Consider the following 16,722-nt stretch of genomic DNA (forward strand, 5'->3'; position numbering starts at 1 on the left):
CTTCAAGTGGACAGTCTGTGTTTAAGTCAGACGCTGCAGAAAAACAGTAAGTTGAAATGTAAAAAAAAAAAAACGAAAAAAAAACAGCAGCCCTTCAGTGGCCTCCAAATCATACAGTGAAAACAACTTGTGAATGATATTTTTTGTGAGTTTTAGAAATAAAACCAAGTCTCTGCAGTGCTTTTCCTAAACTCGCCACCGACGTGTTTTTTTTTTTTTACATTTATGACCGCGAAAACCTTGACAACAAGCTAATACGTCATGGGATAAGTGAATGATACATTGAAAAATCTGAACCAACGGTTTTAACGGTTCGTGTCGTCAACGAAGCTGAATGTGCCGGAACTCGTTTCTGCGGATTGATTCGATATGACGTCTTATCAGTTCCCTCTGATGTGGCTTAGTAACCGTCGTCATGAGGTTTTGGCCACAGACTCTTCGATCCATCGACGCGGTATCCGTGACGTCACTTATTTATTTTTGATATGGTGTTGTTGTGTGGGCTATCGTCGACGGAGCACTTTTGAAAATGCTAAACTGGACGTTAGTTCGTTTGAGTTTGGTTTTGATGACGCAGAGAGGCGGGGTTTAGCCTCTACGCATAAAGCTACGGGGTCAGTCAAAACTCGTACGTTTAATAACTTTGAAAATGACGAGGTTCAAAAAAACATATTTAGTATAAATACAGACAAAAAGTATTCAATACAAAATCATTATTTGAACATATTTATTTTTGCTGTAAAAACGTCATTTTTTGTGGTTTCTGGTATTTCTGTGGCTAGCTTTCAGAGCAACAGTTTTTAACACTCTGGCACTTACATATTTTTATGTATGCCATTTGGGATTTCTATAACTGTCAGCTTAACAAACATTATCCCTTACGTAATGGGGTGAAAGAGTTACAATTCAGGCTGCTTTGTTGCCCCAACTTAAAAATTAGAAAGACCTAAAAGAGTCGGGTTTGTGTAGTAAATGGATTTCACTTCAACCACAATTCATCTTACTAGTAGGGGGTCATATCTGACCTGTTAGCCTCAGCATACGACATACTGAATATAAAATTTGCACTTTCTTCATTTAAGAAAGCTGTCCATTCTAATTTAGTCACTGTGTATGCTAATGTTTGTGTTTGCTTTGACGTGAAGATGTAAAACTGTGAAATCTGTGCATGTGTGTTTAAATATATTCCATAACAGTACAAATATGTTTTTTTTTTTAAAAGGATGTAGTACATTTCTGTAAGTTAATTATATATTAATTAAATAAATCTACTTAAAGGTTTCTTAAACAACAGGTGTAGATTTCTTCAGGAGTGACTTCTTCTATGTGACGAAAATCAGGCACCCGTTTGCCATCATCTTCACTTTTCATCAACGTTATCATCAGCTGATGATGGGTCAGATAGCCGAGTCCAGCTCAAATCCCAAATGTTTCGTTCATCCATCGGCAACAGCAAAGAGCTACGATGAGTTCAGGTTTTGTACTTTGTGCGTCGTCAGTCTCCGCTCAGATTGTGTCAACACCTACTGGTCTTTGTTGTCCATTTCAGTCAGGACGGAGTAGCACACTTTCTGAATCAAAAGGCTGGAATTAGCTGGAAGAGAAGGAGAAACGTTTATATATTATGAGCCTCATTCCAGTGAAACTTAATTTCAGGCCAACAGTTTTAGATAAGAGCTCTTACCGATAGCTCTCCGTATCCACAGCGGCCTCTTGCTGGCTGGAGTGTAGCAGCACAGGAAATAAACAGGGACTCCTGACAGGGCGATGCCGATGCCGATCAGGGAGTTGATGGTGTCACTGTAGAGCGGTACCACCACCAGGAAGACGGTGAGGAGACAGAAAACGATGGGGTAGAAGAGGCTGAGCTGAGGGAGGAAAACACATCATGAGTTAAAATTAATCTTATGTAGGATAAGATAGCTTCGTTTCCGACTTGTGTTTATTTGCAAACAGTCTGGCACAGTTACCTTTAGTGGTCTTTTTCTGTCCGGCTGCTTCCAGCGCAAATACAGCTGCCCCAAAATGGACAAACCAACAAAGAACCAGTAGCTGAAGCTGTAGTAGTTGATAAGCCTGAAGACGTCTTCTACGCACAGGTATACCAGAGCCATGATGCCCTGCAGAGGAGAAGAAACATTTTAAATCTAACTGTGGAATGAGAGTTGACCAAAAGACGTGAATGAAAAAACAAATGTGAAACCAAACAAAGGACAACAGGGTGGTGGACTGACGTTGAAAAGCAGTGCAGGGACGGGTGTGATGCGATGGACATGGACCATGCACAGGGCGTCTGGCAGGTGACCCTCTCTGGAGCCTACAAAGAACAGCCTTCGAAGACACAAAGAACATGCCACAGAGTGGTGATGAATGACTGACAAAGGGTGGAGTGATGGAGAGCTGAACCGTACGGTTTATGACAAACTGGATCCCTTACCTGGAGGAGGCAAGGATGGAAGCGTTGAGTCCTCCGAAGCAGGAAAGAGCCACAGCCAGGGGAATGGTCCAGTTCATCATCCCAAACACCTGGTCTGCAAAAGTCTGGAGAGAGAAGATGACGTGATGTAAACCATATAAAACCTCCAGAGCAAATCCTACAACCTTACAAGCACTTACCACAGCCACAGCATCGCTGTCTAAGATGGTGTTGATCGGCAGCACGGTGTAGTAGGCCACGTTGGTCAGGATGTAGATCACTGTCACTATGGGCATGGATATTGCGATGGCCAGTGGCAGATTCCTGCAGTTCACACAAACAAACAGCAGAGGGCAGCAGAAGAGATGAGACACGAGGTCGATTTGCTCTTAACCACAAACTCCTGAGGAGGTAGATTGTGATAGGTGTGAGTGTACGAGGGGAGTGGGGTGCGCATGTTTGTCACCTAATCTGCCTGGGAACTGTGGGAGAGGCTTGTGATCCAGTCACATGAGTAATCTTCAGAACTGGAATGTAACTAAGTACATTTAAACATGTCTTTACCGAGGAACATACTACAGGTTTCTTCCAATAACATCATACCTTAGCTACACTGTCAGCGCCATAACTCCCAAATATGAGTCATTCTGAAAAAATTACAGGATCAAGTAGTTCCTTATTAGGAGCTGACCCCCCTTGTATTAGCTGGATGAAGAGTGGTCAGAAAGCTGGAAAGGAAAATGTTTTACAATCATAAAAGCAGGGATGTGGCAGATAAAGGCTCAAACTTACCAACATTTCAAAATCCTGAAAAAAATCTTCAAATTTAGGGGTAAAAAAATTACAAAAAAAAAAGGAGAAAGACACTTGTAGGGCCTGTTTAAGGATACACTGGGTGTCAATAACCCCTCGGCGTACAACTTTCCCCTTTTTTTTTTTAATTCTAAAAAATTACTAGAAAAAAAAACAAAAAAGGTTGAACCCTTTGTTTTCTTTAAAATTTTGAGAAAAAAAAAGAAATTATGAAAAAGCAATAAATGAAACTCCTAGGGCCATTATATCATACCACTCGGGGAATGAATTCCTCATTGTTCATCATTTGATGTTTCTACCTACTTTTTATAAAATAGTGTTAGTAACACGGAAACGTTAAACCCTTTGGCTTGTTTTTGTCCAGAATTAAAAAAAAAAAAAAATTAAAAAAAAAAAAACACTGGGGGCACACCTATAACCTTTTTCAAAGTTACCCTTGGGGTTTTGTTTTTGCTAAGCGCCTCTTGATTGGCAGCTCATTGCAGCAGCTCTCTCTTCATCGTTCTTTTTCTCCTTTCTTAAAAAAAAATCTTGTTATCTTGGACACCAAACGGGTTGCATTTGCTGTGGTGTTTTCACTTTTTTTGCTCCTGTGTGTCTCTGGAGATCCTACATGTAAACATTGTAGCACTGTTTACACACAAGATATCAGCTGTTAGCAGCTTGAAGTATGATGATGCTAACAGGTGCTAGGCCTAATGTTACCCACAAGCTGTGGAGAAATAGGTGAGGATGACGTGCTTATGAAAATAAGTCAAAACTCTGACAAAAAGGCTAGAGCTTAAAAGAGGACAAAATAAAATTAAAAAAAATCAGAAAAAGACAAAATTTAGAAAAATTTACAATAATAATTTTTCAGAAATTTGAAAGTCGTGTCAGAGTTTTGAGAAAAAGGCAGATTCCTGACAATGATGTCGAATTTTGACAGTAAAGTCTAAATACCAATGAGTAAATACCTTCACTTTAATCTTAAATGTATATCAGTCTTTTCTCAGATTCCTAACCTTTTACTGAGTCAGTACGTATGATTCAGTCTTTATCTCGGCGTTCTGAGGTTTAAGTCAATAGTCTGACCTTTGAATACTGAGATGAAAGTCAGAATTTTACCTTTCTGATCCTTCTTCAGTTCATCTCAGCATCACAATGATAAAAACAATACTGTTTTGATCTTTTTTTTTTTTTTTACCTCTCAGGGTTTTTGAGCTCCTCTGTCACAAAGTTGAGTGTGTCCCATCCTGAGTAGGAGAACAGAGCAGAGTACAGAGCCAGGGCAATGTGTCCTGGATCCTGAGACGAACCCTCAAAGAGGCCCTCGAAGTTCTGTGTGTGGCCTGTAAAACACCAACAAAGTTACAAAAAGGCAACAAACCACCAAGAGAGTCTGTAACTTTATCTCAGTACAGTAAATTTAGGATGAATGAGATGTTTAGGCACCTTGTCCAATCTTCACCAGGCCAGTGATGATGACTGCGATGAGAGCGATGACTTTGGCATAAGTAAAGAAGTCCTGGACCCTGGTGCCCCACTTCACATAGGCACAGTTCACAAAAGTCAGCAGACCTGTTTGTTAACAAACAAAGAGCACAAATTGATTAAACTTATAAAAAAAATACTTGTTATACGCGCACACACAGAGATAAAAAACGTTTTACAGCCACGGTGAGTGACATTTGCTCTGTAAAGGGATTGCATGCCAGCATGTTTCTGTGTCAGAGTACGACAGCTTTAAGGAAACGCTGCTGCTGACTCAAGCACACTGGCCTGTTGTTTTTCAGAGCAGGAAACAGCTGAGTGCAGCATGAACAACCTCACACAAACACACACATGCTAACCCACACAGGTACAATCTTGGAAGTCAAGCGCACTTTAGGAAGCTCTCAAGGATTGGACAAAAACATTTCTCCTGGATGTCCTGAAAAAGTAAAAGTGGTCTTAAGAGCTACTTTACTTTTTTTTGGCCCTCTGTCACTTGAGGAAGCGCTGAGGCTCTTGGGAAACATGTTTTTCATGCTTTGTTCTGTGACTTATCTGTCCATGGCTTCTTATCATCAGCAGATAATACTAAAGCTCATAAAAAAAGAAATAATGAGATAAAGGAAATCCACTTCATTGATTCAGTTGTATTATCTGTGTTATAGTATTGCTCTATAGTATGTGAGAATGTGGGTTAATATTGTTCAGTGAAACAAGATGCCAATTGCCAAATGACCAATTCAATGCAATGATACGACAGGATATGATAAACTTTGATGCAATATGATGCATTGTACACTGTATGATAAGATGTGACACAATGTGGCACAATACAAAAATATGAAACAATATAATTAGATCCAAAACAATGTGATGTGAAACAGGATGATCATGAGCACACCACAAGACTCAACATGACGCAGAAAGACAGTGCAACACAAAAAGATAAATTAAGCTATACCTCTATAAGGTATAAAAGGAGATGATACATTATGATGAAATGCATTTTAATACAGCATTATACATTAAGCAGCATCACAATACCTTAATGCTATAGGATACATTAAGATGCGTTAAGATTAGTGCCGTCAGACAATTAAAAAAGGATCTGATTAATTACAGGATTTGTAATTAATTAATCTAATTAATTACAAGATTTGTAATTAATTAATCTAATTAATCACATTTTAATCTCATATCTGCTTAAAGTCCCCAAATAAGGAATTTGAATTCTTGGACATTGCAAAATTTTAGTGCCATGACAAATCAAATGAATACATGAAGAAGAGAAGATTTCCAACTCCGCATTTTTATCAACTGGCCAATACTGAAATGTTCGTGTTCGCTGCCATTGACGTTGTGTAACAATACGTTTTGTCTGTTTTTTGTACCAAAAACAGAAAGAGAGACATAAAAGAAGAGAGTCCACTCTTCTTCGGTAGTTTTGGTGCTGACAAAGTCAGAGAAAACAATAATATTTGGGTCTTGAAAGATCGTTCAAGATGCTCTGAAAATAGCAGGGGGCCAATGGGTAAATTTTGCGTTAATTTGAAATCGAAAACTTTACGGTTTTCAACTCAATCTCTGGCGACCTGTTTTTGCAAATAATTTTCCCATAATAAGGATGAAATCTAAAAATGAATGTACACTCCTCATGTTGTTATCATTTTTAAACCTCACTGATCTTTCCTGTTCTGTTGATGCAGATCTACTAAAGTCTGGTTGTGCTTGAGGTGTTTTACCTGATAAAGTGGGAGTTTTTACTGTTGCTGCTGAGTGTTTACTCATTCCTGTGTCATAGTTGAGTTTCTTTGTCTATTAACAAAAAGTACAGTTCAGACCTGTCATGGCTTTTCAAGAACTGAATTAATACAACAAATGAAACTGACGGTTAAAGAAGCAAAAAAAAGGAGTTGTGACAACAGTGTTCAGGTTTCCTTTGTTAAATCTATCAAAAATGTCAGGACTTAAAGAAAACCAGCTGAGCGCACGTCCAGTTTGGCACAGATTTATCTTAGCGAGTCACTACTAACCTCCACATCACACGGACATTTAAAGAGAAGTCCAAAACAAGGATTACATCACAACCCTCTCTTCCACATGGACTACCAGAGGCTAACAGCGAGGGAAGGATTCACAACGCTATCATCTTCCACTGCAGTGACAGGTCCTGGATCAAAACAGGTCCCTTCCCAACAGGAGCTCCGGTCTAACACAACAAAAACACAACACGCCGGACGGAGGCGACCAGTGCGGATTGACGGAGAGGAGAGTCCGCCACACAAGGAGTAAAGGAGTGGTGTGTTGACAGTGGAAGGTTAGAAGGGTGGGAGGTGTGAGATCAGGTGTGGAGGTCATATGTGGTTCACATGTGCAGGGAAACAGAGATCTTCAATAACTAATTCAGATACTCACAGAAAACTCTCGTGTTCCCAGACTTTGATATCTGGAGTTAAGTATCAACTGCTGAAACATCACTTTAAATTTTAGATCATTCAGTTATTTTAAAAAGGGGATTTTTGACCCTTAATGTAAATATTGAAAGCTAAAAGAGTTTAAATAATAAAAAGTTAGAGTCCACCAGAGGCTGGCTGCAAAAGACTGAGAATCCCGTAAACTGTGAAAAAAAAAAAAAAAAAAAAAAATTGGACGTCATCTCACAAAAACGCTAAAAGGCAAAAAAACTGCTCCCCCCAGTGGCTGGCTGCAGTATAGGTTAAAAAATCTGTCTCTCCAGTCATTCCAGATGAGCTGTGGTCAAACTTTAAAAAATTAATACACCTCGTAAAAATGTTTCTCAGGTCCGATTGTTGTAGTGATTTGAAGATATCATTTGGCTTTCTTGTATTCAAGTCCTCTTTTTCTGAAAAGTTTTGTTTTCGTTAGTTATACGAGGTTAAAAACGAGGCTTTCCGTAAGGTTTATCGATTGACAGCTGCTGTTCTCGTATATTTTTTCGGAGATTGTAAAATATGCCCGGAGGTAGAGTCAGGAAGTGATTAGACTCTCGAAAGAAAAAATATATATTTATCTTTTGTCACCCGGCTCCACTCAGATTCGCCAAGAATCCCTCATCGTCTTGCTAAAACTTGAATTGGTGTGTATTTAGTTTCTGTAATTTAACAGCCACCCTCCAGTGGACACTTGATGTATTGCAGTTTTTGATACTTGTGCAATGGCTTTGTTTTATTGGACCAGGAGTTACTGCTTTGCTCAATCACAACCCAAGAAGAAGAAAGGTTTAATTTGGTTGATTGTTATTATTATTATTTTCTTTGTAGTAAGGTGTTTAATATGTAACAGAAACGTTGTAACTCAGACTCTAACAAAAGGAGATAATAAACAAGATTCTATTGTTTATGTCCCCAAAGCTGTTGCCCCTTTTTTCTTACTACAGTGTTTTTGCTTTTTTTAATTAAAAAAAACATGGCAAAAGCAGGCCTTAATAAAAGTTGACCTCTTTTCAAAACTGAAACCTTTCCAGGAGACTGAGAAGGAAACAGAATGTGAACTGTATTTATTGAAAATGTTTAATTTTAACCGTTGCAGTGTGACCAAAGAGCAGAAGCTCATAATCCTGACTTGAAACTGACACTGTTGTTGCTGAAACTCTGGTGTACTGTCAGGGTTTATTTGGCAGCAGAGGAGCAGTTACTCTGTGAGAGTGAAAGTTCCCCCGACAGGAAGTGTATTTAGTTTAGTGTTAATCCTCCCTCCTGTGCTGAGCTGTCAGTAGCCCGTTAGCCTCTCAGGTCAGAGTCTCCCTGCAGGACTTTACCTCGCAGCTATCAGCCCTCCTTCCCTGAACAAAGCTTATCGGTGCATGCCTTCAAGTGTGTGTTCATGCGTGTGTGCCTCTTAGGTGAATGAGTGAGTAATATTTATTGCAAAAGAAGCACAATTTGTATGTTTTTATCTGGATTATCAGGGCTTGACTGCGTGATATCTCCTTTTCTCTGTCCTTGATGGCTTGCTCTACGACCTCGTTGCCTGAGCGTTGGTATTTCAGTTGCCACAGTGAGCAGTTTTGTGAATTTCTCACTCGTAAGATTAAATCAGTTTGTCAGCTTTGCTCTTTCAGTGACTCGGCCCCCCGCTGTGTTTTAGTTACCTCAATGGTTCCTGGTGCATCCTCGCACTAAGGTTACCTTTGAATTCATGAATCTCTTCCTGTTTTCTCACAGATAAAAGAGGTGACATAAGCGCTCCTGTGTGGGCTTGGATTTCTAAATCAAAGCTGAGATTGAGCAAAGTTTTTTTGTCGCTTTTCCTCACGGCTGCATTAGTTTTGAGGGTCACTCAGTTCCTGTTTCGGTTGCTTGTCTGAGTTTTTCCGCCTCAGACCTGCTGACTGAAGCAGTAGTGTCACCAATTTTCACTTCTCCAGTCTATGACGCTCACGTGCTTTCCTACACACTGACTCATACGCACTGTTAGCAAATCACACTTGGGTTTGTCTACTTACATATACAAGCAGCAGCCAGCAGCCTGTTGGCGATGTACGGCGCGATACACGTGGGGAAGATAGGCTGCACCATGTAGTTGGAGAACGTGATGGCGATGATGGCCTGGCTGGTCGGCTCTATGATCAGCAGCGACGTCCACAAGCGGATGAAGGCGAGGAAGCCCCCGAAAGCCTCCAGGATGTAGGCGTAGGAAGCTCCAGACTTGGTGATTGTGGTCCCCAGCTCGGCGTAGCACAAGGCCCCGAACACGGAGAAGATCCCCCCGATGGTCCACACCACCAGAGAGAGGCCGTAGGAGGCGCTGTGGATGAGGACACCCTTTGGCGAGACGAAGATCCCTGACCCGATCATGTTCCCCACGATGAGGCAGACTCCATTAATGAGGGAGATCTCCTTCTTTAGGTTCATGGACTCATTGGACCCGTCAGACTTCACAGACTGGGGCCCACCGTTAGTTGCTTCTTGCGTCGGGGCGGGGCTGTAAGACGCCATTGTTCGTTTCTGTTTGATGATTTCTTTATTTGAGAAATTAGAAAACGTCCTCCCGAGAGGCAAAAATAGAGAGTTTTTTCTGGCTTGAGAACGAAGACTTGAACTCTTCAACTATCCTCTCCTGCCATCTGAAAAAGAATCACAGCTCATATCAGCGATGCTCTTATCATGGGAACATGTTAGTCACAGCAGAAAAGACCTTTTTACTCAATCCTGACCACATCCAGTCACATATAGTCAATTTTATGTCTCACAGGCTGCAATGCAGAGATATACATGCATAAAAAATGACATAATAGCACATAGGTACACACGCGATGCACAGTTTTGTAGATTGCAGAACCATTAGCCGGCACGGCAAATAGCCTTTTAAGGTTGAGTGTATTGACAGAGAGGGAGAGGAGCAAACATGCCTGAAAACACCAGCTCTTCATTAGTAACCAAACGTGTGGCTGAGGCAGAATCACAGACTGACACACACACACACACACACACACACACACACACACACACACACACACACACACACACACACACACACACACACACACGAAGAGTGAGGGAGTCAGCACCGTGGTTAGTCACATGTTTTTCAAAGTTCATCATGCTCAGCTTGAATAAAACAAGGTAATGACACACACACACACACACACACACACACACACACATGTTGTGTTCAAATTCCTCTATGAGTTGCTTTCACCACTTTAACCCACTTTGTGAAGAACTTACGTTACAAACTGTTTTTGAGAATTCAGGGGTATGATGTTATTAAGTTTCTATGTATTATCACTCAAACAACACATTCTGAGTGTGAAATAAAAGGAAACAAATAAACTGTTAGAGATATTTCGACTTGTTTGAAAGTGAATCTAAATTTTGACTGAATCTTAAATTTGAAAAATATTTGCTTAGCATGGCTGAACGTGGAATCTCAGAATCTACGTCTAATTTTGCTAAGTGTGGCTAAGGTTAGCAGAGCTAGCACCACCAGCTTTACGTCCCTTGCAGGTTAATATCTACATGCCTGAGCTCCGGCTGACACAACCTTCTATCTAAACCAAAACACAACCAAACATACAACGGGTCATCCGTGCAAGTTTACATCATTTACTTCGTTACAGTAGAGAATGCTAGCATCATTACAGAAGTTGCTAACTAAAGTAATAAAACACATTTAAAGCATTAATACTATTCAACAACTAGTCATCAGGAACTAGGGATGGGTACCTTTCACATTTGAAACGATACGGTACCAATGCCCGGTACCCGGCAATTGGTTCCGGTACTCAACGGTACCAATTTCTGGTACTTTTTTGTGTTTATGTGGTAAAAAATATCAATTTGTTTAATAATAAAATGTATAAAAAAAAATTCAACTTCACATATTTATCCTTAAGTATATAACCTTGTAATGCTGTGTTCATGTCCACCATGGAAAATTGCTTGCTCTTCCACTCTCTCACAGTCACAACGATACATTTAGGTACCTAAACATGGTACCTTTTAGTTTTACGTGAATCGATACTCTGTGAAAGTACCTAATTTGGTACCCATCCCTATCAGGAACTTCTTAACAGTTGATTAGAAGTCACCAAGATCTATTCAACAATGGAATGAACAGGAACTAGGCGCTATAAAACAAATGGCCGACACATCACTGGGAACTATCTGATGATTGATCAAATGGACAGCAGGAACTTTTTACCACTTAAACAACTAGTCATCAGGAACTATTCTACAGTTAATCAAAAACCATTTGTACTTCTCTGCGATTAATCGACCAGTCCCCTGAAACTATTAAATGATCATTGTTATAGTCACTGGGAACTAGAGATAGACCGATATGGATCTTTTGGGGCAGATACCGATTTTTAGTAGGCAAGGAGGCCGATAATCGATAATTGAAGCCAATATTCATTTGCAGTCAAAGTGAAATTATTGGCGTAAATATTATTTTGAACAATACAAACTCCAACACTTAACTGCAATCGAATGCCTTCAAGCATATGTTTATCCAACAGCTCCCATTTAACTTTAATAAAAAGTTAAATTAAATTTAAAAAAAAAATAATTAAAATTTAAATTAAAACTTAAAAAATAAATTACTTCAGTTTTCTACAGTAAATAAAGTTTTCAAAAATTTTTATGTAACTGCAATAAAACTGGACAGAATTGAGTTTGTGCTGCCTTTTAGAGGCATGTAATACAGTTGAATTAATTTTCTGTTTGGTTTTACATGACTGATTTTAGATGTTTCGACCATCTAGGGCTTCCACAGAGTAGACAAGGAGAAAATCTGTGCAGAGAAGCATCAGAGCCAAAACAACACAGTTTTGTATGGGTTTCATATCGGCTGTCGGATTTTAAAAAAGGCCGATGCTGATATGCCCCGAAATACCAAACATCGGCCCCGATACTCGGCCTATCTCTACTGGGAACTATTTAACAGTTAACTGAAGGGGAACCAGGAACTTTTGGGGTTTAATGGAATAGTCAAGGGGAACTATTCAACAATTGATGGACTCGTCACTAAGAACTATCAAATGATTAATGTACTGAGCGGCAGGAACTATTCAGCAATTAAACAACTAGTCACCAGGAACTATTTGGTACCTTTTACCAATGAGTTGAAGAGTCATTAACTGGATGATCACTTGAATAGTCACTAGGAGGAGTTATTCAACGATTGATCAAATAGCCACTTGGAAAAACTGGATGATTAATCAAGTAGTGCCCTGGAACTATTTGATGATCAATCCATCAGTCTCTTAAAGTGTTGTGCAAGTTTGATCCCAACAAAGTTTTTTGGTCAAAGAAATTCTTCACGAAGACTTTTAACAGCTGACAGTCACTGTGGTTTCCTTTGGTCCTCAATCTCAAATAACTATATTTTCTTTACTTCTACCTGGCATAATGCTTTCTTCTTCTTTTGTTTTTCAATGACAGCTTTCTGGGGGTTGGGGGCAGAGTTACAGTGTGATAGTTGTACTGTCAGGCTTTGATGTAGAAGTAAAAAAAAGTTTTTCAAATGTTGCGAAGTAGTCACATGACCTTCGATCTTTGAATATTAACGACTAACGGAGTCACCATCACTTATTCCTTAACTACAGCAACAGTATTAGGAAGCATCACATAGCCATACAACAAGTTTGACATATTGTAAGACTGGCATTTTCAAGCTTTTAAAAAATATATAACATCTTTGAAATCAACATTTAGGACATTGAGAATTCATAGAGAAGTCAATACATTTTTGTACCAAAATGGTCATGTAAGGCCAAGTTTGCAGTGATTTTAAAGTGTTAAGTCGTTAAAGAACAACCCATTGGTTTCTCATGAGGCATCACAAAGCCCAAAGATGAAGGTCACCCAATTGAGAATGCTGATTAGTCATCTTTTTAATCTGTAATAATATTATCTTCCCGCCATATCTTTAACCTTCACTTTCCTGAGTGTCCGGCTTTGATCAGTTAATGTCGCTTTACTGAGAAACTGCCTCAGAGTGAAGTCAAAGTCAATGAAGTTTTGAAATTAGAAGGAAAATGCAATCCAAGAAAATCTGGTGTCCATCTAAATCTGGTCAAAATGCATATTTTAAAGGTATGTTTAAAGATGATCAAGATATAAATGAACTGGCCCTAGCATACCCAAGGTCTAGCTTCAGTGGCTTTTCACCCTAAAAATGCTGTTTAAAGATTTCTTGATAAGCAAACTGCACAGGTCTAAAGAGCAGAGGTAGGAAAACAACCCTTAGATAGACAGACAGAGGTGTATGGATGTAAATTGATCTTAAGATAGGAAATAGAAGAGACCAAATGAGTCATTGAAGATTGGAGATAGAGAACAGACACAAAGGAAAAATCATTAAAGAACCTGAGTTACCTTAAAGAAATTGATCATTAGAGACAAATATGTCAGAGGTCAGAGTGACTGAGAGCCCAGATACCTTCGGGCAGCAGCAGATCAGCAGCACGTGGGTCGACGTAGGAGTGACTCTAAAGGAGGAAAGACAGTAGATGGAGTGTTCCTGCATGTGATCAAACGCCTGCTAGAGACACAGAGAGGTGAGGCTATAACAGAGGGAGAGCAAGGTCCAAAAAGTGCTGATAAGTAGTTCTTCACGAGCTGGGTTTCTCAAGGTTACATCCTGGATCCTTACACATTTATCTCTGAGTCTTTATTGTCTTACCACTGACATTATTCCATCTTAATCTAAGACATGAATAAGAGGAATAAAGTGGTGGGAGCACATGATAGGCTCCTATCTACAACATCTAAATACAGCAATTTTAATTTCTCATCTTAAAAGAGCTTTTTAAAAGTCTGAGAAAGCTTTATTTGATTCTACAGGAAAGATAGAGTTTATATTCTGGGAACAAAATTACTATCATGTACTCGTGGATGGACATTACAAGTTAATAATTGATAGTTCGTGTTATAAATTTCACCTGTCTTGCACGAGTTTCCACCTGAGTGACTGGTGGCTGTAAACTCAGAAAGCAGAAACTGTTGTTTTATGAAAAATAAGCAAAAACACACCTTTTCCTGCCGTGTCAGTCGTGTGTTCAGTGAAATCAGGCTCTGACTTCTTCACCTTCCCCGCTGAGCTCGTGCTTTCATCGCTGTCTCACTATCACAGCCAATCGGACGCGCGCTCGTGCGTCTTCTTCTTCTTCCTCCTCCGCCCGTTTCCGCTTGTTGTGACTGAGGAGATGAACTTGTTGCTTTTATGCGCTTCTGCTGTCTGACGTTTACTACTAAGGAAACGAGTCAGAGGAGGAGGGGGCTGTGTTATTTTGAGCGAGTTTCGATCGAAAAAAAAAAAAAAAAACTGGTGGGGTGGGTGGGTAATTAGCTGTTAACAGAATCACTTTGATGAATAAAAGGAGACACAGCAACATTTTTGGACACGTAGAAAATGCTAACATAACGACAAAATAAACGAATCATCAAATTCGTTAGCTTTGAAAGTCACACATTTAGTCAGTTTGCACTGATTTGTTGCTTCGTCTTTACGATTCATTTTTAAACTATCACATGATAGCACATAATAATAATAATAATAATAATAATAATAATAATAATAATAATAATAATAATAATAATGATAATAAATTTTTTTAAAAAATAAAATAAAAATTAAAATAAAAAAAAAATATTTTTTTTTTTTTACTGCAACACATTTTCAACTTAATTTCTCCAAAAATGTCTGATAATGATAATAATAATAATAATTTCTAAACAGTTATAAAGTGACTAGGTTGGATAAATCCAAGTTACGTTGTGTCAACCTGGCTTAATCAATCGATAACTGACTACCGTAAATCATATACGATAGCGCCCTCTTGTGTATTTAAAAAATACTGCAAAGAAACTAGAAAAAAAAGAGTTACTGTGTCTAACATGGGTCAATACCTGTTTATTTCGAGGTGTTTGTTTGGGTCAAAGATGGGATATTTACAGTGGTGCTAATTTTTACTCCTTTTTTTTTTTTTTAGACCTTATTTATTATCCCTCCCAACAAACCTCCAATTAGGGATATGTTAAATGTCATAAAAAAAAGTATTAGATAGGGTAATAATCTTTGATCTTAGCTATTTTTTTTTTAATCTTAATTATTTGTTCAGTTGGTGAAATGAAAACTTTAAAACTTAATTTTGTATTAAAGCTTAAATACATACATGAAAACTTTCAGGATAGTCACATGACAGGAACTCACAGTTTCAGTACCAAAACAAGCTTTATGTTATATCATCATACTTCTGGTTCTGTTTTGCCAAAGAAAAATGTAGATATACTTCAAGTTTATGAGAGCCCTGTTTTTCTAAGCACCATTTTAAATTAAAATTTTGTTTATCAGCAACAGTGAGTAAAGAAGAGAGACTTGTGTTTTATTTAGGATGACCAACAGGAGGAGCTAAAGTTGTTGACATGAGAAATGGACACCAAACCTGCCAATATCCACCTTACATTGTCCACAAACCAGGTGTTAAAGCTTGGACAGGTAAATAGTTTGACATACGTTTTTCTGAAATAGTGCTCATTGATAAGTTATTAATTAATCCAAATTTGCTTGATAAACATCTTTAGAGAATCCCAGCTCACCACTGTCTGTAATTCACAACACATTCAGTTTGTTATCAAGCTATAATCATCTAAATCACCCCCCATTAACAGCCAATACACAACCTCTTTGTCCTGAAAAGGTTGTTGATCTTGTTTAATTGTGCTTAATGTGGAGATCACATGACTGCGAACATCTCCACTAACATCTGTCCTACTTTAGAAAAGACAGGCGACGCCCAAAGGAGGTTGATTGATGTGACTGATTAGAAATCAATGTGTTAGATGTATTTAAAGACAGGTTCAAAGATGACTTCTGAGGACTTTTGCTTTCACTCTCATCCTGTATTCAAAATGAAGAATCAAAATCAAAAAGACTTCCTCTCCTTCGTCTTCTTTTCTTTCTTTCCTTTTTTTAATGATTGAGACACGTCCCTTGTCGCCTACGAACGCATGTGGACAAACTTCTCACACATGGCTCCTTTCACTCCTTTTGTCCTCCACTCTGCCCTGAGCATTCTTTTCCTTGGTTACTGGTTGTCATGGTTTTGGGAGCCCCTGTAGGCTAAAAAACTGGAGGGATTATAGGCGGCCATTTTGGGGACAGCTGGGCCAGGTTGGTCCCTGTTGCCCCCTGTCCCGCTCCCAGTCACTTTGGGGGGAAGAGGGGTGGCATTGTGTGAGGATTAGAGCTTCCTGTGTGTCAGCTCATTACATGGGGTGGGAAGAGGGGCGGGAGAGTACAGGGGTGAGGGGGTGAGCAGAGACAGGGAGAGAGGGAGAGGGGGAGAGAAATGAAAGAGAAAATGAAAGAGCGTATGACACAGAGAGGGGAGGGAAAGGCAGGGGGGGGAGGAAGGTGGCGGCCTCTACAGCTGCACCCTCAATCACACTCATACAGGCTGTGATTATCCTTTTCACACATACACATGCACGCACACACACGCACAATCACACACACACAGTGCTGAGAAACTGAAACATATTAAAAGACAT

General features: G+C 39.3%; 1 protein-coding gene across 2 annotated transcripts; it reads right to left on the reverse strand.

Moving 5' to 3' along the window:
• Positions 1 to 70: 70 nt before the first annotated feature.
• Positions 71 to 14,351, reverse strand: slc7a7 (solute carrier family 7 member 7). Of its 2 annotated transcripts, none has more exons than XM_074699401.1 (11): positions 14,203 to 14,351; positions 13,610 to 13,658; positions 9,168 to 9,788; positions 4,664 to 4,789; positions 4,416 to 4,560; positions 2,617 to 2,740; positions 2,438 to 2,541; positions 2,235 to 2,331; positions 1,971 to 2,120; positions 1,685 to 1,868; positions 71 to 1,594 (listed from the first exon to the last, which is right to left on the reverse strand). In XM_074699401.1, exons 3-11 carry the CDS (start codon positions 9,658 to 9,660, stop codon positions 1,524 to 1,526), a joined length of 1,494 nt encoding a protein of 497 aa, XP_074555502.1. In that variant the 5' UTR covers positions 9,661 to 9,788; positions 13,610 to 13,658; positions 14,203 to 14,351; the 3' UTR covers positions 71 to 1,523. The 2 variants fall into 2 exon arrangements, with proteins under 2 accessions (XP_074555502.1, XP_074555501.1); XM_074699400.1 differs by having other exon boundaries at positions 13,546 to 13,658.
• Between the last annotated feature and the right edge of the window lie 2,371 nt (positions 14,352 to 16,722).

This window comes from Halichoeres trimaculatus, unplaced genomic scaffold (assembly GCF_033239565.1).
Source record: "Halichoeres trimaculatus isolate MK-OKI-2021-1 unplaced genomic scaffold, fHalTri1.1 fHalTri1_scaffold_22, whole genome shotgun sequence".
NCBI lineage: Eukaryota > Metazoa > Chordata > Actinopteri > Labriformes > Labridae > Halichoeres > Halichoeres trimaculatus.